The sequence below is a fragment of the Poromitra crassiceps genome (genome assembly GCF_964638095.1).
Source record: "Poromitra crassiceps genome assembly, chromosome: 15".
Taxonomy (NCBI): Eukaryota; Metazoa; Chordata; class Actinopteri; order Beryciformes; family Melamphaidae; genus Poromitra; species Poromitra crassiceps.
Window position 1 is genome coordinate 42,190,360 of NC_139634.1, and position 26,334 is coordinate 42,216,693.

The 26,334-nt window shown below is 46.3% G+C and overlaps 1 protein-coding gene across 1 annotated transcript in view; it reads right to left on the minus strand.

The window, feature by feature from the left end:
- The window catches only part of fat2 (FAT atypical cadherin 2), a gene marked incomplete at its 5' end in the record, with an annotated part of 200,893 nt that overhangs the window by 128,608 nt on the left and 45,951 nt on the right, over window positions 1-26,334 (minus strand). Inside the window, 9 exons of the mRNA XM_083652048.1 lie at window positions 4,804-5,037; window positions 6,185-6,338; window positions 6,953-7,155; window positions 10,945-11,341; window positions 12,565-16,232; window positions 17,780-17,990; window positions 19,013-19,225; window positions 23,400-23,462; window positions 23,866-24,005. Coding sequence (XP_083508174.1) covers window positions 4,804-5,037; window positions 6,185-6,338; window positions 6,953-7,155; window positions 10,945-11,341; window positions 12,565-16,232; window positions 17,780-17,990; window positions 19,013-19,225; window positions 23,400-23,462; window positions 23,866-24,005 — 5,283 coding nt within the window. The remainder of the gene's footprint in view (window positions 1-4,803; window positions 5,038-6,184; window positions 6,339-6,952; window positions 7,156-10,944; window positions 11,342-12,564; window positions 16,233-17,779; window positions 17,991-19,012; window positions 19,226-23,399; window positions 23,463-23,865; window positions 24,006-26,334) is intronic.

The window sequence follows — 26,334 nt, forward strand, 5'->3', positions numbered from 1 at the left end:
GTCTGTGTGTTGTTGCGTCTGTGTGTTGTTGCGTCTGTGTGTTGTTGCGTCTGTGTGTTGTTGCGTCTGTGTGTTGTTGCGTCTGTGTGTTGTTGCGTCTGTGTGTTGTTGCGTCTGTGTGTTGCTTGGCAGCCATTGTTTTATGTTGCGGCTGAAGGACAACTTGGAGGAAGAAGGATTATTTGTTGATGGTTGATTTGTACATGTATGTACAGTAGTAACCATTTCATAAAAGCAATAAGCCCTGTGAAGCTGTGCTTGACTTTTACAACACTTATTGCTTTAGTTTAACAAGTAGTTTAACTACATATTGCAATAGTTTAGTCAATTCAAATGTATTTTTAGTCATTCATTATTATTTAGTAGTTCAGCAACTAACTAGCGTTGGCCGTAAAGAGAGAAAAATAACGAATGAATGAAAGAGATTCTGCAGTTGAGAGCATCAGTTGACTGTTCATACCAGTGGTATGGACAGTGTTGGGGGTAACTCATTACAAAAGTAACATATTACATGTAATATATTACTTTTAGCAGGAACTCAGTAATATAACTTATTACTTATAGGATTTCAGAAATATTATACCAGTTACTTTCTCAAGTAACTCAAGTTACAAATTGAGTTACATTTTATTAAATCAAAGCACATATTGAATAAAGATACAATCATTCCCTAATCAAACTGTGTTTTTATGCAAATAACCACTATAGATGACAATAACAAAGGAAAACAATAACATTTAGAATTTTGGATGGTTTACACTGACTTCAAGGCGTTTGAATTTTTTTTTCAGGATGGTTCCGGAGCGGCAATGTCATTCTGCTGCTGCTGTTGTTTTGGTAAAAGTAATGCAAAAGTAGTGTAATAAGTAACGAGTTACTCTACACAGAAAGTAATATTGTAAAGTAACTTATTACTTTCAAAGGAAAGTAACTAGTAATAGATCTAATCCACTCGATATATGTAATGGAGAGAGTAACATTTAGACTAAGAGCTCAAGCTGATTCCTTTGAAGATAAGTGGTGGAAGTGGCTTGCCTATGTATGGGATATAAGGCCTGACTTTGTATAGCTGAGAAGAAACATGGTGGTGTGTGTACACGCTTATCAATGAGAACTGTATGTGGGTACGAATGAATGACTATGTGAATGTAGATGAGTGCAAGATTGAATGGTTAAAGATCCTCCCCTGTCTTTTTCGTTTATTTATGTCTGTTTTTCTTTTGTACTGGTTTGTTCTGTATTGTTTTGTTTGTCATTGAAAATAATAATAACAATAAAAAGTAAATTACAAAAAAAAAAAAAAAAAAAAAAAAAAAAAAGTAACTAGTAATATGTAGTATATTACATGTTGAAAATAACTTGCCCAACACTGGTTATGGACTAGTTGGTGATTCGGCGAAAGGTTAACTGGTTGAAGTCTCAGTGGTAGAGCAAGGCACTAACTCTGCCAGGGTTCATGGTTCAAATCCCTGGGCGTACTGTACTGTGTGAACCCAAAAGACAAAGACTTAGCCGGTGCACACCTGGAATGACGGAGTGGGCGTTTACACTCTGCTGGGACAGGTTAGCATTAAGTCTCCTATTATGTTGGGACAGGCTTAGCCATGAAGTCCCTTATTAGATTTAGGGTTAGTACTGCCAAATTCACACACACACACACACACACACACACACACACAGACACACACACGCACACACACACACACACACACACACACACACACACACACACACACACGCATGCATACACACACACACACACACACACACACACACACACACACACACGCACACACACACACACACACGCATGCATACACACACACACACGCATGCACGCGCGCACACACACACACACACGCACACACGCGCACACACACACGCAAGGCAAGACTCTCTATTGGGCTTTCATAGCGCTATGGATCACTGATACCTAAACCCAATATCGTCAAACCTTTCAAAGCAAGTCGTGTGTGAGAAGCTGAGTCCCAAATGTTTTCACTTTCCTCAAATATCCTCACTTGCCATGCAGGTAGAACCAAGGCCCCAGGAACTATGAAGCCATTTTGGCCTTGTGGCCAAGCTCGGTATTGCACTGGACCCAGAAAGGGGAAATAATCAGCTGTAACATGGGGAAATGTTTCAGGCTGTCACTCACAGTCAAAAACCCACTCTTTGTCAAGCTTCAAATGATTGGGTCAATTCTCCATCGCCACCAAGAGACACTTTCTGGACCCCCCCCCCCCCTCCCTCTCTCTCTCTCTCTCTCTCTCTCTCTCTCTCTCTCTCTCTCTCTCTCTCTCTCTCTCTCTCTCTCTCTCTCTCTCTCTGAAGAAAAACACTACTGTGCAGAATCTACGGCTGGCCCCAGGAAGTAGGAGTCAAAACGTTTTCGGTACACGCGCGCAGGTGAGCAACCTTCATTGGAATGAACGGGCCGCCATTTTCAGTGCCTTCTCCAGGGTAATATAATAGCTCAATGGGTATACAGTAACACTCCAATTGGTCCTCACTAGGGGTGTCACGATACACTCAGTTCACGATACGATACGTATCACGATACTGGGTTCACGATAACGATACGATACGATACGATTTTAACAATATTTTTTTAAACTTGAATAATGACAATATATGACTGGAAAAGTAGTATTTTATTTGAAATGCACAAATACAAAACATGCTGTTGTGGGAAATTGTTATTACAATAACAACTAGAAAAAACATGAGATTGGAGATAAGGCTTATCTTGAAATAGAATGAGTTACACCGTCACTTAGATTTACTTTGAAATAAAAGGTTTCTCAGCAGTATAAATTCTCATTATGCATCTTCAGTTTTTCTTCAAACTCAAACAACAAGACTTTTCTTAATCTATTTTTTATGCATCTTCAGTTTTTCCTGTCAAGTAAACAGTTTTGCCAGAAACTCAATTGAATGGTTTCTCTCCTGTATAACTTCTCATGTGTCTCTTCAGAGACTTGTTCAACTGAACTACTTTCCACACATTGAACTTCAACAAACAAAGACGTTTCTTAGTCTATTTTTTGAAAAAAAAAAAAAAAAAAAAAAAATTTTTTTTTTTTTTTTTTTTTTTGCGATATGAGATTTCATCTCAACGATACATATCGTGACGTTTTACTATCGCGAAATTTCGTGGGACGATATATTGTGACACCCCTAGTCCTCACTAAGGTCGCTGTACAAGGACGCGCACGCACGCACACACACACACACACACACACACACACACACACACACACACACACACAGACACACACACACACACACACACACACACAGACACACACACGCACACACACACACAGCAGTGTTGACATGATATAGAGGCGTCACAACGTGTTTTGAGCTGAGGCAAACAGGGTTATGATTCACACAGCTCTGTCTGTCTGTGACTCACTGCCCTCTGGTCAAACCAGCGTTTAATCTGTAACATCGTCATATCAATGAAATTCTCTTTTGCAACTCTCTACCACTGATTGCTAAAACACAACAGTGATTCAATCTACACCCAGTTCACAGGAATGTTTCTCCGTTGGCTGTTCTAAACGCCCGGTCTGTGTCTCATGATGCATTTTACGGTAACCGCCATGGCTGATCAGATGAAGAAAAGAGCGCCACCCACAGAAACTCTAATATAACTGCATCGACAGACAATTCAAGCTCCGCCCACATGGTTTGATTGACAGGTGAGAAAGTGCACAGCGAGGCTGAGGGAGAGAGATGGAGGCTGAATCAATAACAACATGAATTCACTTTAAACACTCAAAGGAACAGTTCACCCAAAAATGTAGCTTCTGTCATCAACACAGGTGAAGTTAGTCCAACACACAGGGAGGATGCCAGCACAACTCCTCCATAGCAGCCTTCTCCAAAACAACAATCTTAACTACAGCTGATTGATTTGCGACATTTCTAAAGACTATTTGTTGGGGTTATTTGTGCCTTTATTGGAGAGGTGATGAGGACACATTGGGAAAGAGAATGACATGCGGCAAAGGTGCTAGATTTGAATCCAGGATGTTGTGATTACATGGTACTCGCTATTTGACAAATCACACTGCTTGGCGAGTGCGACTGATACTCTGCAATGCTGCCTTATCTGTAAATGGGAGAAACCAAGAGGAAAAACCGCTGCAAAATGCTTCATGCGCTGGTGAGCATCTTACGCTCAAATGAATGGGCGGCCATTTTTCCGTTCAGCCTCCAGTTGTATAGAAGCTCCTTATTGGCCACGGCCCAGTCGGCCCACACTTTGAATCACTGCTCTACATATTCCTAGCAGCAGTGTCACTGCCTGATCCGATCAACTGCCCCATCTGATCAACTGGCCACAGCGCATGCGCGAGTGGGTCCGCCATCTTGCACAGCTAACGTATGGCGACTTCATTTTGACAAAGGTCACCGCCCGATTTGCAGCAGTAATGTTCGCAGCTAACATTAGGGTTAGCGTTCTCTAGCTAACATTAGCAGCTAACTTAGCGAGCTAACGTAGCGTTGATGTTAATAATTATGTTTGTCGGTTGTGCACGTGATGATTCGAATAGTGAGCGAAAGTTGATGCGCTCGCTCCCCCCGAAACAAACATCCTTTATATGTACGATTCAGATAACTAACGCTAAGTGAACAAACCGGCCAGGGGATGCTAATTGGATAGTGGGGTAACCGTACGTAGCTATCCAAGATGGCGGACCCGCTCGTGCTTGTGCTGTGGCCAGTTGATCCTGCAGTTGAGCAGCTCCGTTATTGACAAGCGACAGCAAACACAGCAGCTGAGCTCACCGGTGTCTGGGTCCTGGGCGTAGAGCACGGCGATGGGCGTGCGCAGGGTGGTGTTGTCGAACACGGTGAGCTGGTAGTGGCTGGAGGAGAAGCGGGGCGGGTTGTCGTTCATGTCCTGTAGCATCAGCAGGATGTCGGCCTGGCAGGAGCGGCCGCCCCCGTCAGACGCCTTGGCCACCAGGCTGTACTCCACCTCCACCTCCCGGTCCAACACGGCCAGCGTGAACAGCTCGCCTGCAGGGGGCAGCAGACAGGGTGAGCAGAGGGGCGGTGAGAGGATAACCATGCATTCACCTTCTTAGTCAGTTTTCCATGTCATGATGATATGCACTTTTATTCTGACACCCGCCCAGTACCCATCAGTTAGTGCTTCCTCCGATACATGTGCATTCACAAGCCGCTTCTTTTCACCTGGCGGCAACGAGGAGTTTCGCTGGCAGGAGGATCACGCTATTCCCCCCAGTTCCCCTCCCCACGAACAGGCACCGTGACCGACCAGAGGAGGCGCTAGTGCAGCGACCAGGACACAGACCCATAATTTGGCTTCCCACCCGCAGACACGGCCAATTGCGCTTGTATGGACGCCCGACCAAGCTGGAGGTAACACAGGGGCTCGAACCTGCGACCCATATTATGTACTTTTTTAAACAATAAATGCCCCCCAAATAATTGTCTTTTCTGTTTTACATGAAAATCTCATAACTTTTACTTCCAGGAAAACAGACTTTTAATGGTAACTTAATGGCGTACCAGTAGGCACAGTAAAACAAAACCAGCCAATAATACAGTACCATCCCAGATTGAAAATAATAATAATAATAATAATAACCTGATTTTCCCATGCAGGGATCATTACACTTTCATCTCATTTTATTGGATCTTGTCCTATTCACTGGTTAGACTGAAATAGCAAAATAGGATATGTCGCTAATCTTTGTGAGAGTAATGTGTTTTGGGGGAAACAACACAAGTTTATATGTCACTATTTTTCATTTTTGGGTCCCACTACTACCCCATTGGTTAATGCACTAATGCACTAGGCAAAATTCCAGACATATCTAAAATTGGTAATATGATATTAGAAAAAAAAAGAAGGGGGGGGGGGGGGGGGCATATCTTAAAGGGGATTATCTGACAATGCTGAGGAAAGATGGACGACGGCGCTGTTATGACACAAATAAAGTGTGATGGATGTCTGTGAGATTCCTCCAGACATGAAAAAACCCATCACAATAGAAAGGCTCCGCCTCCTTGTCAGCAGCTGCGGGTCGGAGTATTTGCTGGAGTGCCGATGGTATCGGCAAGTCAAACAAAACAGCCCGCGCTCACTTAGAGCAGAGCACTTGTGTTTTGACCCCAAACACAGGGCCGGGCCTGGTACCTGTCCTGTGGTCCAGATGGAACTTGTCGGCTTCCTTGCCGTGCAGAGTGTAGGCAATCTGCCCGTTAGCTCCCACGTCTGGATCTGATGCTGAAACCTTCAGAACAAACATGCTGGAGGGCGAGTTCTCCATCACCACCTCGGTGTAGACCAGCTGCAACAAGAATAACAATTATCATCAACACCATTTGCACAGCACTCTATGGAACGTTATAGCTGTAAAAGCCGTAAGAAAATGAAGCAACAACAACACACAAATAACATCAACTACCTAATAAAGGAAACACTTCTGCGCTACAAATACAAAAACACTCACTGATTATAGTGTGCTTTATTTATTTAATTATAACGGCTTATTCAATGTGGTGATATGTAGAGTCTACACTGCAGACTGTAGATGAACTCAAATGCTAACTCAAATGAATAGATCTTATTTGAAACTTCTTTTTTTTACTTTTTTTTTAAGTTAAGTTTTTATCGAGAAAAAGAAAACCAAGCAAGCAGGCAAAAAGTCCAGTGTAGGATTATTACACTCAAAAAGACAACAGAATTCATTGTAAACATTGTAAATACAATGTTGAAATACAGCACGAGTTTGCTTGGTTGGTTGGTTGTTGAGTAGATGGGTATTAAAAAAACACACATTTTGTATTTTCTGTCAAAAGCAGTTTTTTTTTAACATCATGAATAATCAATAATTGATGGTTAACGTGACTAATCAGTTGATAAGGAAATTGATGAAGATGTGCATCCCTAGTCTGGACTGACCTGTTCACAGAGCGGACTGTTGTCGTTGATGTCGAGCACGTGGATGTCGAGCGTGGCGGGAGCCTCGTAGCGTCCGTCGGTGGCGGTGACGCGCAGCGTGAACCTGTCTCTGAGTTCTCTGTCCAGAGGCTCCTTCACGATCAGACCCCACTCACCCTCATCCCCCACCTGAACGATGGCAAACTGGCCCAGCGGGTCGCCATCTGCAGGTCGGGAGAGCAAAGACAAGTTAGGCTATCCAGCAACATTTCCAGGCAATTCAAAGTGCTTTACACAAGACAAGACATTAGATAGAGCAGGAATACAGGACAAGATCAAGACAAATCAAAAGAGACAATGACGTTGCAAGAGGGGAGCACTCAACTCGTCCACCACCGATGTGTACCAGCCACCTGGGTGATGCACGGTAGACAGTTAGCACCAGAACGCTCACCACACATCAGCTATCACGGTGGAGGACTGAATGTGCCAATTAAGTAACGAGGGATGATTAGGTGGCCAAGATGGAAGGAAGGCCTGTGTGGGAATTTAGCCAGGGCACCGGGGTTACACCCCCCAGGGCACCGGGGTTACACCCCCCAGGGCACCGGGGTTACACCCCCCAGGGCACCGTGTTTAAGATCTCATCCGAAGGACGCTGCTCACTCACATGACAGTGTCCCTTTCTCTGCCCTGGGGCATTGGGGATGGGGATATTTTTTTTATAATTATTTTTTTAATTGCAACATCGTCAGCCATAAGTACATACATTTTGATTGCTTAAGCCAACGATTCCAATATCCATACCTCCCCTCGTCCACCTCCCGTCCACCCATCAGGATAATACAGACAAGAAGTTATTCATGCGACCAGAGGGAAGAGCACCTACTGGTCCTTGGGTTCTTGAAGGCCAATACCCATCAAGCAAAATTTCTGGACTGAAGATGCCAACAGCCAGTATATCATACAGATATTCTGTATGTCATGCAAAAACAAGCTGCCATTATTTAGCAGTTCCCCCAGAAATGTATTCTTTGAAGGGTGGGAAAGCCTTTATGGGGGGGAGGTGGAAACTAAAGCTGTATTAAAACTAATACTAATACATTATTTTAGGCGGGTCAGCAGCTGCTTAAAGTCGAACTGAACCTGTTCGTCACATGCATAATGAGTCCGTTTCAGACTGAAAACATAGTTTGTCTAAGAGGTTGAGAGGCGGGTCATAGTATCATCTCGATGATTTTATTTGACAATTCTGGGGACTGGATTGGGCTTTGGCCAATCCTGGCGTGTTCCGCCTCCAGATCGAGTGGGATTCAGTGTGTTGTGGCGCTCCCCTCGGGAAAAGCCTTTTGACGGAAGGAGTGGAGCTCAGCGACCCGCAGGCAGCCAGCTGCCTTCGTGTTGCCGAGCGGAGAGTGCAGCACGTCGGCCTGGAATCTCCGAAGTGCGACCCCTGACAACCAAGCTCTCAGATGCGCGCGCCATTATCGCTGCTGTAACAATAGGATATCCCTGGAATGCGCGTTTTAACGAGTCAGTTACATTTCTTTGCATTCTTAGAGATTATAGTTTTTGTTTTTTGTTCATGTTTCTAACAATTGGCCAAGTTAGTAGTTAGTTTATGGGATAGGAATTCTGCTAGATGACAGGCACTAGGCGCCATTTTCGACTTCATTTGGAAGAGAAAATGATCCTGAAATGAAGATTTGATTGACAGCTGCATGTCGTGATATGATTGGTTGAAATGGGGTAGAAATCTGATAGTAGGTGACGTCAGCAAACTGTACATTACTGTTATCAATGAAATATTGAAAAATGAACTTTTGATGTGAAAAAGTGTGAAAAACTAAAGAAATTAGATTGTTGTGATTTTGTTTGCATACATTATTAAATAGGTGCACTGCATACGCAGGTAAAAAGAAAAGAAAAGTCATTTTTGGGTTCAGCTCGACTTTAAGGCAGGGTGAGGCAGGATGCATTGCCAAATTTTGCGCAATAAGGGAATCAGTGCAAACCTACGATGTCGACCTACATAACTCAAATGCAAATAGTCCTTCCTTACACACATGATAAAAACAAGGTTGTGACAGCGAGCTCCGCTGAGTGATCAGGGCCTAACTGAGGGGGAACACACAGGATTTGCATGCGAGTCAAGGCGTTGTTGTTGTTGCCATTAGCCTCCGGGCAGCATGTTAGTATTCCTGTCCGTCACTGCTGTCAAGCTGCCTGCTCTGTGATCAGTCTGTGGCTGAAGAACATCACAACACGGCTCTGTGATCAGTCTGTGGCTGAAGAACATCACAACACGGCTCACATGAAGGCGATCGAGACGGAGCTTATTTCCCCTCGTTAACGTTTAGATCAATCCTACAGTGAGTGCAGCAAACGTTCAGCACAAGTAACATGGACACACGTGCAGTCGTGCACCTGCACCTGTGCACGCACACACACACAAAGGACACAAATACGTAAACACACATACAAATGCATAAACATACACACATGCATTAATGCATAAACACACACAGGCAACCTACACACACACACACACACACAGACACACACACACACACAAAGCAGAGCATGTCCATCACTGAGGCAAATGTGATGCATCGATGCATTGCCAATGATTGAATACATGAATGATACACACTGCATGAAGCAACTGTGACCAATGTGATGCGATTCACCCCTATTCCCATTTGACACGATGATTTGATTTGATTCAATGCAATACAATTCAACACGGTTTGATTTTTATTTCTTAAAGTCGAGCTGAACCCAAAAATGACTTTTCTTTTCGTTTAGTGCAAATACATGGGTATTCAGTGCACCTATTTAATAATGTATGCCAAAAAAAAAACACAAAAATCTAATTTCTTTAGTTTTTCACATTTTTTCACATCAAAAGTTCATTTCTCAAGATTTCATTCATAACAGTAACGTACAGTTTGCTGACGTCACATAGTTCGATCAAATTTCGACACCATTTCAACCAATCATATAACGACATGGCAGCTGTCAATCAAATCCTTATTTCAGGATAATTTTATCTTTCAAATGAAGAAGAAAATGGCGCCTAGTGCCTGTCATCTGGCAGAATTTCTAGCCCATAAACTAACTACTAACTTGGCCAATTGTATGTAACATACAAAATAAAGCAAACGTCTAAGAATGTCTAAGAATGCAAAGAAATGTACACTAACTGGCTCTTAAACTCGCATTCCAGGAATATTGTATTTACCGCAATAGCGTAAACGGCGCGTGCCTCAGAGAGCCTGGTCGTCAGGGGTCGCCCCTCGGAGATTCCAGGCCGACGGGCTGCAATCTCCGCTCCGCAACACAAAGGCAGCTGGCTGCCTGCGACTCGCTGAGCTCCACTCAGCCACTAACCTCGCGTCACCAGGCTCTTCTCGAGGAGAGCGCCACAACACGCTGAATCCCACTCGATTTGGGGGCGGAACACGACAGGATTGGCCAAAGTCCAATCCAGTCAAATCATCGACATGCTACTATGACCCGCCTCTCAACCTGTCATCTCAGACTCAGTTATGTTTTCAGTCTGAAATGGACTGCGACCCACGCGCCACTTGGGCTCCGTTGGGTTCATTTCGACTTTAAGCAGCAAATAATAATAAAAAGTGACATTTTTACTTTCACATTTGTTTCTCTAGGCTACTGCAAGTCAGTAGAAGCATCTCATGTATGCTGTTTCTTTAAAGGCACAGGGCCTCTACTAATATCTGACTACTATACTGTAATAAGGAAGCGGGCGGTTTCTCGTGACGCACAATTGCTCAACTGTTGAGCGTGAAGCGCGCGGTGCCAGAAATGAGCGCACAACGCACGTGATTTCTCGAGTTCATCCCCAAATTGAATCTGTTGCACTTTTTTAACTGGTGCAATTGCATCTTGAACTTTTATGCTGGTTGCACCCATGTGCACTTACCATCCCTAACAAGAAGCCACATACGCATGTCCATATCAATACACAAAAGTACACACACACACACCTGTGATGTAACACGTCACAAGGCGGTTTTCCAGCGACACGTCGGCGTCGGTGGTTGTCATGGAGATGATGACGTCACCGGGCCGGCTGTTCTCCAGCACCGAGCCGTGGTACGTGTCCTCGGAGAAGCGCGGCGCGTTGTCGTTCTCGTCCGTCACGGTCACCTCCACCAGCACCGAGGACGACAGCTTGACGTCGCCCCCGTGGTCCACGGCCGTCACGCTGAACCTGTAGAGCCGCGTCGCCTCGCAGTCCGTCTCCCTGAGGGTTGTGATCCAGCCGCTGTCGCCGTCGATGGAGAACACGTCGGTGACGCCGCCCGTGATGTCATCAGGGAGCGACTCCAGGCTGTAGGTCACCAGGCCGTTGGTGTCGGTGTCCGGGTCGTTGGCGGTCACCTGGGATTATTCAACATGCGGGATTGGTGGTGATAATAATAACAACAAGCATATTTGTATAAGAAACCAGAACTGGAATTGTCCCGTCCACACCTGATAAAAGCCCACAGTGACACAGTTTTCCTCATCATTTCTCTTTTGTTTGACTCCATGAAGCTGAGTGACCATATAGCATTTTCTCCCGCGAGCACCAGTGCCCTTTCATCACCAAAAGAAACGGGAAATGGCTGCAAGCCGCAGAAATGGCGTCCGCTCCCAGAAAGCGCTGCAGCTGGCGTTTTTTCTCTCTCTCCCCCCTGTCAGAGCGGATCACTTTCAAAATCTGAGAAATGTTCGACTTTTCAGAAAAGCGCGAGGTGACATGAATTACTTTTTCTCAGCCGACCAATTACGATGACGGAGATGCTGGCCTTTCCCATAGCAACACCAAATATTGAGAAAGTAGAGGACATTGTTATCAGTGAATTGATGTTACTGTAACAGCGGTCATAAAGAAAAGACAGTAAGGATTATATTGGACGTGTATTGGAAATAGCTGGTAAGCCTTTGCTTTTTTCCACAACACTGTATTGTCTACTAGAGGTGCTAACCAGCTGGTTAGTGAGATATAGCAGCAGGCTTACGTCAGGTGATGTTATCATGATGCACTTTGTATTTCTCCGGGCGCCTTTTCCACGCAAAAAAAGCTATATGGACACATGCCTTTATTCTGCAGCTTACAATACTACCCTCTTTCCCTCCCCAAATTAAGCACCAAACATACCCCCCCCCCCCCCCCCCCCCCCAAAAAAAAAAAAAAAAAAAAGAAAGAAAGAAAGAAAGAAAGAAAGAAAGAAAGAAAGAAAGAAAGAAAGAAAGAAAGAAAGAAAGAAAGAAAGAAAGAAAGAAAGAAAGAAAGAAAGGGCGGCTTTAGCTCAGGAGGTAGAGCGGGTCGGCCAATGACGCAAGGGTTGGCGGTTCGATCCCCGCTCCCTCCCAGCTGCTGTCGCTGTGTCCTTGGGCAAGACACCTAACCCTCCTTGCTCCTGATGGTGTGTAGGCACCCTGCGTGGCAGCCTGCCGCCATCGGTGTATGAATGGGTGAATGTAGACTACCTACTGATTGTAAAGCGCTTTGGATAAAGGCACTATATAAATGCAGGCCATTTACCAAGAAAGAAAGAAAGAAAGAAAGAAAGAAAGAAAGAAAGAAAGAAAGAAAGAAAGAAAGTGATTTCCCTCACCTGAATGACAGTGGTTCCAGCTGGCATGTTCTCAGCCAGGAAGGCCCGGTATGGGTTCGCCTCGAACACCGGCTGGTTATCGTTCACATCCTGGACCTGGATGCTGACGGACACCAGTGATGCCACGTTGGTCCCGTTGTGGTTCCCGTGAGCGATCACATCTATCTGGTACCACTTTGTCTTCTCGTGGTCCATGGTCTTCTGCACCAGCAACGTTCCGCTTTCTTGGTCCAAGCTGAACACTTTGTCTTTATTGCTTTCGACCGTGTTGCCGTTCACCAGGCTGTATATGAGAGGCATGTCAGAGTCTGCCCTCACCGTGCCTATTTCTGTCCCCATGGGGACGTCTTCAGCGGCCGAGAAGGTGTAGAGCGGCTCGGAGAACTTTGGGAGGGGAACCTCGGGCGACACCACTTTGACCTGAACGGGAACGGTGGAGTTGTAGAACGGGAGGCCGCCGTCGCGAGCCTTGACTTTGAAGTTGAAGATCTTGTTCTCCATGCCGACGAGGCTCTCCTTCACACTCACGATCCCAGTGAACGGATTGATCTCGATAATGTCTTCCGTCACCTCTTCCGCCTCGTCCACAGTGTAGGTGACATCCGCATTTTTGCCATCGTCCGCGTCATAAGCCATGATCTGGATGACAGGCGAGCCTTTATTTACAGTGGACTGGATTGAAACTTGGTATTCTGATGCTTTGAACTCGGGAGCGTTGTCGTTCTCATCTGTGAGGATAATCTTGACGGTGCAAAAAGCCACTCGTCCTCCGCCATCTTTAGCCATCACTTTAATAGCTATGATTCTCTGGGAGGGGTTTTCCCTGTCCAGCGGTTGTGTTGTGACAATCTGCCCGTCATTGCCAATGGCAAATTTCTCATCAGCGAGTTTGTTTATGATGGTGTAGTCGACGCTACCATACGGCCCATCGTCAGGGTCTATGGCAGCCAATCGGATCACGCGAGTTCCCGCCTCTGCGTTTTCGGCAAGCTCCGCTTCATAGAGGTTCTGTTTGAAATAGGGGCTGTGCCTGTTGCTGTTCATCATGTCGATATTGACCGGTGCCGTGTTCTGAAACACTCCGTCGGACACTGCCACCGTCAGGTTGTAGTAGGGATCGAGATTCCTCTTACAGACGTTCGAAAAGGAGATGATTCCTGAGGATTCGTTAATGTTGAAGTAGCGGCCTTCGTTCCCCGAGAGGATTTTGTACTTGAGGTTCTGCAAATCCGTGGTGTCGGGATCTGAAGCTTGGATTTTGACGACTATGTGGCCACACTTGGCCATTTCATCCAGTGTGGTTTCGTAAAGGGGCTTGCCAAAGTCCGGTGGGTTGTCATTGACATCGGTGACATTTACAATGACCTGGGCCTCACTGCTGAGCCGAACGGTGCCGTTGTCGATAGCTTTGATTTTCAAATGAAACTGCTTTGTGTTTTCATGGTCAAGCACCTGTGTTGTAACGATCAAGCCACTCTGAGGGTCTATCTCAAAGAAATCGGTCTCATTCCCGTCCGTTTCCACCATTTGAAAGGTCAAATCTTGATTTCTACCAGAGTCTCTATCAGAGGCAGACAGCTGTATGAGGGAGGTGCCAACAGGGAGCCCCTCGGCAATGTCCACAGTGTGAGTCGGCTTTGAGAAAACGGGCGCATTATCATTCACATCCTCCACTTCTACTTCGATCGATGCCTCGGAGAAAGCTCCGGTGATCGAGTCAGTAGCTCGAACCGTCAACACATGCATGGCCTGGCTCTCATAGTCAAGGGGGTTGGTGATGGTCAACACGCCTGTTTTGAAATCAAGATGAAAGTGTTTGGTCACATTCTCCTCCTCGAGATTGTAGATGAGCCGATAGCCCTCTGGATTTCTGGCCTGGATGTGTAAGATGGTGGTGAACGGAGGGACGCTTTCGGGGACTTTCAGTGGATAGAGCAGAGTTTGGAAAACTGGGTTGGTTCGATTCCTCACTTGGACGCTGAGCAGTGCCGAGGTGGTGCGGCTGAACTCGCCCTCGTCTGCCGCCAGGACAGTCAGCACGTACTTGCTCAGCGCGTCAAAGTCAAGAGGCCTTTGAAGGGACACGTCGCCGACGTCTGGGTCGATTCTGAAGAGATCAAAGTCCTCCTCAAGTGAGTACATGATGGATCCATTTTCTCCCAGATCCCGGTCAACGGCGGTGACTTGATACAAGACATCGCCTGGTTCTAAGTCCTCCGATATCATCATGGAAAAAGGCAGGTTTAGAAACTGGGGAGAGTTGTCATTGACATCGTCTATGTAAACCTTGACCTGGGTTGTAGCTGTCCTAGGTGGAGCTCTCATGTCTCGTACCTCCACCACTATGTCATACACATCTTGCTCCTCTCTATCAAAGGGGTTGCCTGTGGTTTCAAGTACACCCGATGTCTGAGAAATGGTAAACCTGCCCATCGGGTTTAGCACGGAATACACAAGAGGCTCATTTAGATAGCCACCTGTGGCTCTGAGTGCTGCTAACGTTTTGGCCATCATGAGGTTTTCCGTAACGCTTGCCGAATACACTTTCTGCTCAAAACTGAGGTCGCTCGCCGTTGCGTTCGTTACGTTCACCTTAACGATAGCCGAGTCTTTGTAGAGGTCGTCAGAGGCTTTGACAACCAGCTGATAAAACGGTCTAAAGTCAGACACATTGCCAACGGTGACGACTCCAGTGTCGGGGTGAATTGAAAAGGCATTGTGAAGATTCCCCTCGGTAATGCTGTATGACACTGTGGAGTCTGCGTCACGTGCCGTAACACGCGCGACCTCTGTGTCTCTGACAGCCGGGAAGATGATGGATGCTGTGTACGTCGGCATGGCGAATTTCGGCGGGCAGTCGTTCAGGTCCAGGACGCGGACGGTGACCTTTGCAGGCTCTGCCGCATACAGCAACGGCTCCCCCGAGTCCCTCACCTGCACGGTGAAATGATACTCGGCCGTGGCTTCAAAGTCAACCTGTGATATTATAGAGAGCGTGCCCATACTCGAGTCAATGTTGAAGACCTTGAGGGCCTCGGGTTCGAGGATGTGATAGACCAGCAGAGAGTTTGCGTCTCTGTCAGCGTCGGAGGCCTGGATGACCAATGGGGTGTTCTTTTCCCCCATCACCATGCTGTTTACGTGTGCCGACTCACTTATCTGCCCCAGGTACTCCCTCTGCTGGAAAACAGGGGCGTTGTCATTCTCGTCGATCAAGTAGATGTAAACAACAGTACGCGACGAGGCTCCAGCTGTGGTGGAGGCTTTCACTTTAAGCTTGTACGAGAGACCGTTCTCGAAATCAAGGTGCTTTAGGGTTGAAATCACCCCGGTGTAGGGGTTGACGTGAAACGACCCGTCGGGGTTGCCGCTCTCAATTTCATAATGCACTGCTGCGGGGCTCGAGGCCAAAACGGTGACCACCGGGGTTCCGGGTGCGCTCGATTCACTGATCTCTGTGAAGTACTCCTCCGATGCGAAGGCGGGCGGGGTTTGGTCAGAGATCCTGATGTGGACGTGGACAGAGCAGAGGTCACTGCGCTGAGGGAAGCCCTGGTCGGTGGCCTTCACTGTCAAGTGGAACTGGTCCTGAGGCTGAAGGTCCAAAGGCTTGGATAGACTGATGGACCCCAGCTCTGGGTCTATGGAGAAGATGTTGTCAATATTCCCTGTAGGGGGAAAGTTATATGTTATTCAAATGGACAAACCCTTTTATTTGGTCAGGTCAATGCAGGACACACTTTTTGTTCAGCTGTAAACGAGTCTGCTTCATGTTCTACATATTCAGACCCACATTTTGATCATTTGAACTATTGCAAGAGAATGCCAAGCTAAGTCCAAGTTTATTTGTATAGCCCCGATTCACATGCAAGTCTCAAAGCGCTTCACAGAAAAGAGTCTAGCTAGATCTAACTAAACACAATCAATAAACACAAAAAGACAGCTTATATAAAACATGCATGGCAGGAGAGGGAGAAGAGAGAAAGAAAGAAAGAAAGAAAGAAAGAAAGAAAGAAAGAAAGAAGAAAGAAAAGAAAAACAGACAGTATACTAGAGCAGATTTTATCAATGCAAAAAAAAAATCTAACTATTCTACAGCCTAACCTACAGCCTAACCTACTCTACAGCCTAACCTAACAACTGATATAAAACAAGCAACACAACAAGGCAAACAATCTAGCTCAGTGGTTCACAAACGTTTCATGTCAAGGACTCCTAAATTGACACACGGATCGAATTAGAGCGGAAATCAAATAATCCCTCTCTTTGATGTAACTTGTATGACTCAGCTATTCCACCAATGTAGAGCTAGATCAAGATGTTCCAGCCTAAAAGAGCTAGATCAAGATGTTCCAGCCTAAAAGAGCTAGATCAAGATGTTCCAGCCTCAATCTGTGAGTGTGACGTAAACATGGAGGCATTCAAATGATAGAGACAAGGGCCTGAGAGCAGAGGGCCTGAGAGCAGAGGGCCTGAGAGCAGAGGGCCTGAGAGCAGAGGGCCTGAGAGCAGAGGGCCTGAGAGCAGAGGGCCTGAGAGCAGAGGGCCTGAGAGCAGAGGGCCTGAGAGCAGAGGGCCTGAGAGCAGAGGGCCTGAGAGCAGAGGGCCTGAGACCAGAGGGCCTGAGAGCAGAGGGCCTGAGAGCAGAGGGCCTGAGAGCAGAGGGCCTGAGAGCAGAGGGCCTGAGACCAGAGGGCCTGAGAGCAGAGGGCCTGAGAGCAGAGGGCCTGAGAGCAGAGGGCCTGAGACCAGAGGGCCTGAGAGCAGAGGGCCTGAGACCAGAGGGCCTGAGAGCAGAGGGCCTGAGAGCAGAGGGCCTGAGAGCAGAGGGACTGAGAGCAGAGGGCCTGAGAGCAGAGGGACTGAGAGCAGAGGGCCTGAGAGCAGAGGGCCTGAGAGCAGAGGGCTGCCACTTCAAATCCCGTAGAGCTTAGAAAGAGAAACAGTGAGAAACACTCTCCTTCTCTCAACAAGTGTCATCGCGGTGCCCTCGACTAAAGCACTCAAACTCATCGCTTTAGTGGACCTGCTAAGTGGCCAACAACAGACTGCAAATGTCCCCCGGTGTGTGTATGTGTATGTGTGATTATCACTGAAGCCCAAATGATAATCACAACATCACATATTATTCTGTTCGCTTCAGATTTTGTAAACGTTATAACTTTTTTTTTCTTCACAAAACTAACTCACGGACAGATAACTCCTGGCCACTCACCGGAGTGCAGAGAGTAGCTGATGTCAGCATTGCTGCCCATGTCCTTGTCCAGTGCCTTGACCCTGATGACCTCTGACCCTGTGGGAGCCATGTTGGAGATGCTGGCCTCGTAGCGCGGGCTGAGGAAGGCAGGCGAGTGGTCGTTACAGTCCTCCACGTAAATCACCGCCTTCACAAAGTTCCTCTTCACTGGGATCTCCTGGTCACGCACCTGGGAGGGGTGGGGACATAGTAAATGGTGTGTGTTTTCATGCGTGTGTGTGTGTGTGTGTGTGTGTGTGTGTGTGCGCGTGCATGCGTGCATGCGTGTGCGTGTTTAGGGCAAACCAAGCTTGTTTACCAACTTTCAGTCCAATTTACCAACATAGTACCAACATTCAAATGCATCGTCTTCAACTCAGATCTCAGTGTATGACGCATAATTTGAAAGCTTACAATTGATTCTGTACTTTTGTAATCTGCAAAAACTGAAAAATGGCCTTGGCCTACTTGTTTCCCAAAACACCAGTCCCTGTCATAGGTAAAACACCAGTCCCTGTCATAGGTAAAACACCAGTCCCTGTCATAGTTAAAACACCAGTCCCTGTCATAGGTAAAACACCAGTCCCTGTCATAGGCAAAACACCAGTCCCTGTCATAGGCAAAACACCAGTCCCTGTCATAGGCAAAACACCAGTCCCTGTCATAGGCAAAACACCAGTCCCTGTCATAGGAAAAACACCAGTCCCTGTCATAGATAAAACACCAGTCCCTGTCATAGATGAACACCAGTCCCTGTCATAGGCAAAATGGGTTAACAACTATTTGTATTAGCATTGGCAACAGTACTTTGTACACCGTTACTTTTTATGTTGCTGTTGTTATGATGATTATTCTTGCTTTTCTTTCTTTCTTGTGTCTGAGCCAATTTGTTTGTCTTGTACATGTTTTGGTTAAAAAAGTTGAAAATAAAATATTGGAAAAAACAACAACAACTGACATGATGTGATATTGACTCTGATAATTCTGTATTCCATCATTATATTAGTAGACATGAATCAGATTATCTTTTCTCCCTCCCTCCCTATCTCTCTCTCTCCTTCTCTCTCTCTCTCTCTCTCTCTATCTCTCTCTCTCCTTCTCTCTCTCTCTCTCTCTCTCTCTCTCTCTCTCTTTCTCTCTCTCTCTTTTCACCTCATTGTGTTCTCACAACAAGCTGAACAAACAGCATTGTGATATATAGTGATTCGTTACCATGATGATGAGTGTGTGGACGGAGATCTTCTCGTAGTCCAGCTGCTCGGTCATCACCAGCACGCCGCTCTTGGGGTCCAGGTGGAAGAAGCTGGTGGAGTCGGGGTGGAGGGAGCTGTGGATGGAATACACCAGCTTACTGTTGGCGTCCGCGTCCTGCGCCAGGATCTGCAGAACGTCCTTCCAGGGGGCGGTGTCCTCAGGAACCCTCACCTGAAACATAGGACAAATTAGCGTGTTTGTAAACATACGGATTGGCTATACTTCTGGGTGCAACTGCCATTCATTTTAAACAGCAGTTCATTGTGAAACCATGCCCTCTTTGAACTCTAACTACTCCATACTTTAAGATAGACACTCCATTCAAAGTTTGAACAAAAATCAAGATTTTCAGAAAGCGCTTCAAAAATCATAAAATTAGTGGTCATTTGTGATTGTGAAGCTTATCTTGCCGAACACAAAGGTTGTAGTTTCATAAACTTTCATTAACCACAGACCTTGTTATTTCAGACATCTAACCAAAGCCCCATGCTAAGATCCCATTGACTTCCAGACGAGGGGAGGCGATGCTAACTTCCGGGTTCTCGGACTCATTCCTGCAGCACTCTATTTGATCTCAGCCTACCCGAGGGGGTGATGGGGTTAGCCCTCATTCACACCATCCGCCGAAGCCACGCTGAAGCTACGCAGCGCTATGGCAGTTTCATTTCGGCGTCCTCGTTAACTGGTCGAGACCGTTCACAAGAGCCGAACGCCACGCTGAAGCCTAGCTGCCAGGCATGAAGTCAATGCAAGTTGTGAGCGGGGAGCTAGGGCAGCGCTGAGTGAGGCACTGAGGAAAAGAGAGTGTTTCTGGTGTGACCGGTTTTAGCGCGGCACTCAGCTTCTGTTCAGCGCAGCTTCTGAATAGCGCCCGGTGTGAACCGAGGCTTTGGTTAGGCTGTGGATTAGCTAGATCGGTGGTTCTCAAATTGGCGTCTGGGGAACCCCAGGGGTCCCTGAGTGGGTTCCAGGGTTTGTGAAAAGTTTATGAACCACTAAGCAAAATTGTTTACCGTATTGTGTTGCTTGTTTTATATATGTTATATAGGGTCAAGTTTGAGAGCTGCTGGTTAGAGTAGGTTAGGCCATTAGGCCGTAGAATAGTTAGGTTGTTTGCCTTGCTAAAAGCTGCTCTCATCTACTCTGTGTTTTTCATGCTTTCTCTCTCTCTCATCTTCCTCTCCTGCCATGCTTGTTTTATATATATTGTTAAGTTATTGATTGTGTTTCGTTTGATCTAGCTAGACTCTTTTCTGTGAAGCCCTTTGAGACTTGCCTGTGAATTAGGGGCTATATCAATAAACTTGGCTTGGCGACTTGACTTGAGGAAATTAGAACTGATGAACCTGATGAACTGTTTAACAAAAAAACTCTATGCACTCTACAGCACTGCCTGGAGCACTCTACATCACTGCCTGGAGCACTCTACATCACTGCCTGGAGCACTCTACATCACTGTCTGGAGCACTCTACATCACTGTCTGGAGCACTCTACATCACTGTCTGGAGCACTCTACATCACTGTCTGGAGCACTCTACATCACTGTCTGGAGCACTCTACAGCACTGTCTGGAGCACTCTACATCACTGTCTGGAGCACTCTACATCACTGTCTGGAGCACTCTACATCACTGTCTGGAGCACTCTACATCACTGCCTGGAGCACTCTACAGCACTGTCTGGAGCACTCTACAGCACTGTCTGGAGCACTCTACATCACTGTCTGGAGCACTCTACATCACTGTCTGGAGCACTCTACATCACTGCCTGGAGCACTCTACAGCACTGCCTGGAGCACTCTACAGCACTGCCTGGAGCACTCTACAGCACTGTCTGGAGCACTCTACATCACTGCCTGGAGCACTCTACATCACTGTCTGGAGCACTCTACAGCACTGCCTGGAGCACTCTACAGCACTGTCTGGAGCACTCTACATCACTGTCTGGAGCACTCTACAGCACTGTCTGGAGCACTCTACATCACTGTCTGGAGCACTCTACAGCACTGTCTGGAGCACTCTACAGCACTGCCTGGAGCACTCTACAGCACTGTCTGGAGCACTCTACAGCACTGTCTGGAGCACTCTACATCACTGTCTGGAGCACTCTACAGCACTGCCTGGAGCACTCTACAGCACTGCCTGGAGCACTCTACAGCACTGTCTGGAGCACTCTACATCACTGTCTGGAGCACTCTACAGCACTGCCTGGAGCACTCTACATCACTGTCTGGAGCACTCTACATCACTGTCTGGAGCACTCTACAGCACTGCCTGGAGCACTCTACAGCACTGTCTGGAGCACTCTACAGCACTGCCTGGAGCACTCTACAGCACTGTCTGGAGCACTCTACAGCACTGCCTGGAGCACTCTACAGCACTGCCTGGAGCACTCTACAGCACTGTCTGGAGCACTCTACAGCACTGCCTGGAGCACTCTACATCACTGTCTGGAGCACTCTACAGCACTGCCTGGAGCACTCTACAGCACTGTCTGGAGCACTCTACAGCACTGCCTGGAGCACTCTACAGCACTGTCTGGAGCACTCTACAGCACTGTCTGGAGCACTCTACAGCACTGCCTGGAGCACTCTACAGCACTGTCTGGAGCACTCTACAGCACTGCCTGGAGCACTCTACAGCACTGCCTGGAGCACTCTACATCACTGCCTGGAGCACTCTACAGCACTGTCTGGAGCACTCTACAGCACTGTCTGGAGCACTCTACAGCACTGCATGGAGCACTCTACAGCACTGTCTGGAGCACTCTGCAGCACTGCTTTGTAGCTCCTCAGTCAACACAGCTTTATGGTACTTCCTATCGTTGTTCTCTCCTGTGTTGTGTTACATCTCGTATATGTTTCTTTAAAAAAAGAAAGCGCCTGCCAAATGGCAACATGTAATCGTAAAGTATTATGCTATTCTATGTCTTTAATATCTGTATTGTACTTACTTATATTGTGTGGGCTAATCTCTGTGTGGAGCTTCACAAACTGCTGCTCACCAACGTCTCTGACCTGACCCTGACAGATAGTGTTCCTTCTTTGCACAGAAAACTCCCCCAATCTCTGGGAAAGCGTATATTCTGCGGATCCTTCCCAGCCTGCTGTAGTAGCATCTATCTGTATCTTATCATTTCTCAGTTGAATGGAGTCTCTGTCTGCAGCAGTTGGGGAAACCGGCAGAAGTGCTCTTTTGTGAAACTTTTTATCTTAGCGCTTCTGATTTATGTGGCCCAGTCCAGCCCTTTAACACTGATGAAGGCAGACTGTTCCGCTGTTCTGTTGTTCCACACAGTTGCTTGGGTGAACTGTGGATTGCCTGCAAGCAATAAAACGGATGGACGTGTCTCAACTCTCCAGTTTCTGATCATAATAACAGACATTTGTACCACATCGCAATTCCCTCAGAAGCCTGAAATACTGAGACAAGCGTGAATTTGCAAATAGCTGTAACAGCCTAACCTGACGCTGCCAGATGGACGGTTTAGCTCGTCGAGAGAATCTCTTTAGATCTTGCGAGGTTATCCATCTTGCAAGCAAGGTTAGTAACAGCCCACCCTATTCTGCCTCTGCCACCCCGTATTCTGACCCCCCCCCCCTAACCACACACACACACACACACACACACACACACATACACACACACACACACACATGCACACACACACACACACACACACACACTTGACCCCCATGCCAAATTTCAGCATCCCAGGGCGAAAACTGTGACTGACTGACTGAGCGACCTGTAAACTCACACGGTGAACCCTGAACTTTTTTACGTTTCAATTTGAACTGGTTCTTTTTTCTTCACATGGAGTGCAGCATGGCTGGGGGCAGAACAGGGTTTTGAGGAGAGGAAAGGCTTCAATTACAGGATTAATCACAGATAGATCTGTGTTTGAGGGAATAACAATAATCCCAGTGAAGAATGTCCTTAAGGGTGTTATGGTTCCTATGCATGTCTACGCCTGAACAGTTCAATTCAAAGTTGTGTACCTACCTACTGTATGCATGTATATATGTATACTGTATAACTGTACAGTGACAGAATGATTGCATACTGTGTTGGCTTTACATACGTTTTGAGCAGCCAATAGTGTCCTTGGTAACACTGGCAGTTATTGAGGATTGATTGGACAGTTTAACTTGGGGCAATCTTTGATTAATTTTACTCTGTAATCGAAGCAATTTAAAATGTAACAAAGTGCATTACTTCAAACACAATTTTGACTTAATAAGTAAACGTAAAATTACTGATTTTAAAGTCCACAAAAAAGCTACTCAATTACAATCATTTGAGTATGCAATGAGTGACTTCCACCACACGGTGTCTGCTCTCACCTCGTACAGCGGCTTCAGGAATTCGGGCCGATGCTCGTTCATGTCCAGCACACGGATGTAGGCCTGTCAGGAGAGAAAATGGCCGCTCAGTATGGACAGTTCATTACGCGTGTGTTACGGCGCATACACACCAGAGCGGCGCTAGTCGCTGCAGCCCATTCATTTTGTCTCGGATGCTGCTGTCATCGCCTCCTAAAGTACGTCGGGATCCCTGGCGGCGGACGACAGCGACGAGAGGAGGGGCCAAATCCAAAACGTACCAATGCAAAATGGAAAGACGGCAAGACAGCCAATCAAGCTACAGCACCATGCGACCAGCGGGGCAGGGCGACGCGACCGCAGGGGGGACGAGCCTTCGCCCTGTTTAGCCCCGCCCCGCTGGTCTGGTGCTGCCGCTTGATTGGCTGTCTTGCTGTCTTTCTGTTTTGCAATTGGTCTATTTTGAATTTGGCCCATGGTATCTGACCTGTGCGGTGGCGTTGTGGTGGCCGTCCGTCACGCGCACAGTCAGGTTGTAGTTGGAGCGGCGAGCGGCGTCCAGCCGACGGGCGATCAAGATGGTCCCTGTGTTCCTCTGGATGTCAAAGTCCTTTTCCTCATCACCGCCTGAGAGAGAGAGAGAGAGAGAGGAGGAGAAGGGAGAGAGACATAGAGAGAGAGAGAGAGAGAGGGGGGGGGGGGGGGTTAATTACTGTATGTTCAACCGATTTGACTGTTGTCACAAGATTAAATCGGCGTTATCAGCGTCTTATCACTCCATTCATATCGGCCAGTAGGGCCCTACTTACCTGCTAGGTCGTTATCAGCGATTCGTTATCAGCCATAGGTTTACGTTTTATGTGTAAATCGTTTTTTTTTTTTTTTGTTGCTTGATTCTAAACCTAACCCTAACCCGAAGTTGTTTTATTTGCCTAAATATAAAGTTGTTTGATAAGAGCCATTCCGACCTACTAGCAGGTTTATCAGCGATAGGAATGGGTCTGATGATGCGCCTACTGAGTTCTATGGGTGACAACAATCCGATCGGGTGGTACGTTACGGTTAGATTCATTATTCAGATATGTGACAGGGACTGGTGTTTTGGGTAACAAGTAGGCGAAGGTCATTCTTCAGTTTGTTACAGATGATGAAAGTGCAGATTCTAAGATTTCAAATGATGTGTCATACATTGAGATCTGAAAGTAGTTGATGGAGATATGCTTACTTGAATGTTGGTAGGCCTGCTACTGTCTCTCCTTGACCCTCCCTTGCTCTCTTTATCTTCTCTAAGTCTCTCTCTCCTCCTCTTTCTCTACCTCTCTCATCCTTTTTTGTTTCCTACCTTCTCTCTCTCTCTCTCTGTGTGTGTGTGTGTGTGTGTGTGGGGGGGGGGGGGGGGGTAAAACCTCATGCCTGCTCAGCCAGATGGTGTTTATTAAGAAATCCACCTTGGGATGGCTCTCTCTCACACTCTCACACACACACGCACGCACGCACGCACGCACGCACACGCACACACACACACACACACACACACACACACACACACACAGCATCTAAACTCCCGTTATTGACTGAATATGTTTGGATTTCTATAGTCTATTATGTCTATGATAGAGTTCATAATAACATAATCACATCATTTTCAGGATAATCACATTTTCATTTTGTGTTCAATAAAGCAGAGGCGTGGAATAAAAAGCACTAATACATTTTATTTTCTACCCCTCTCACACACACACACACACACACACACACACACACAGACATAAACACACGCACACTCTGAAACACACACAGATTTGATAGATATGGGTCATGCAGAGGTCTATTGCGATCAGAGTTGGCTGTCAGACTTTACCTGACTTTAACCTGTTTAACTCTCAGATCTCCAAATCCCTGGATTGACTTCCTCTAAGCCGCCACACATCGACCCAGGACAGACGGGCTTTCAGGGAGAAACTCATCAAACAGACGTAGCATCGCAAAGCGCTGAGCTGGCGTCTCGGCACAGAGAGGGGGAAATGAATGTAAAAGCAGTTTTCTACTTTGGTGATCATCTGCAGTACGAAATCATATCCAATTAAGTGTAATTGAGCAAATCACTAACCGTGTCAGGCCTGGCTGAAAAGATCTACACTCATGGTACTGCAAGACATTTAAATTAAATGCTATGTCGATATTTCTAAATTTTTCTACCTATCCATCCATTTTCTTTTCCTACACGCATATTTTTTCTAACAGCTTATCTCGGTGGCAGTCGTAATGCTCCTCCTGGGAGGATGGCCATGTGCTCCCATGCAGGCATGCTGGGAGATGTAGTCCCTGCAGGGTCTTTCGGTCACTACCCAAATCTGGTGATCAGAGGTGAAGGTCGGGGCCCAGTAGTTCAAAACTTTTAATCCCTATCTGATCGGATCAGATTTGGATTTTGGGTAGTTCAAAACCAAAAAACAGGATTAGGATCACTTTGATATCCGATCAGATCAGTAAATCAAATCCAAGCTTTAATCTGGATCAAATCTTCAAAACGGGTAGTTCAAAGCCACAACACAGGATTGGGATCAGTTTGATCCCAAAAAACTGGATTATCTTGATCCCACCAGAGGGGTGGATATCCAGTGGATTACAGAACAAAATGTACTATACAATTTATTTAAAAATATGTTTCAATATAAATAAGATGGCAAAGTTTGTTAACTGAAATAATACACCATTTTTAGCCTTCATGGCAAATACATTTTATATTTAATTTTTTGGTCACGTTTGTGGTGGCCTATTTTGTTTTCAACCAAATGTTGATGACATAAATGTTTATGCTCATAAAAGTATCACAACAAAGATTGTCAATCACAAATGTAATTTAGATTAAAGAAAAAATATCTTCAACAAAAAAAAGTCCATCAGTCCTTCAGCAAATTGAAACCTCACTTAGAATTCAGCTCCTCAAAGCACG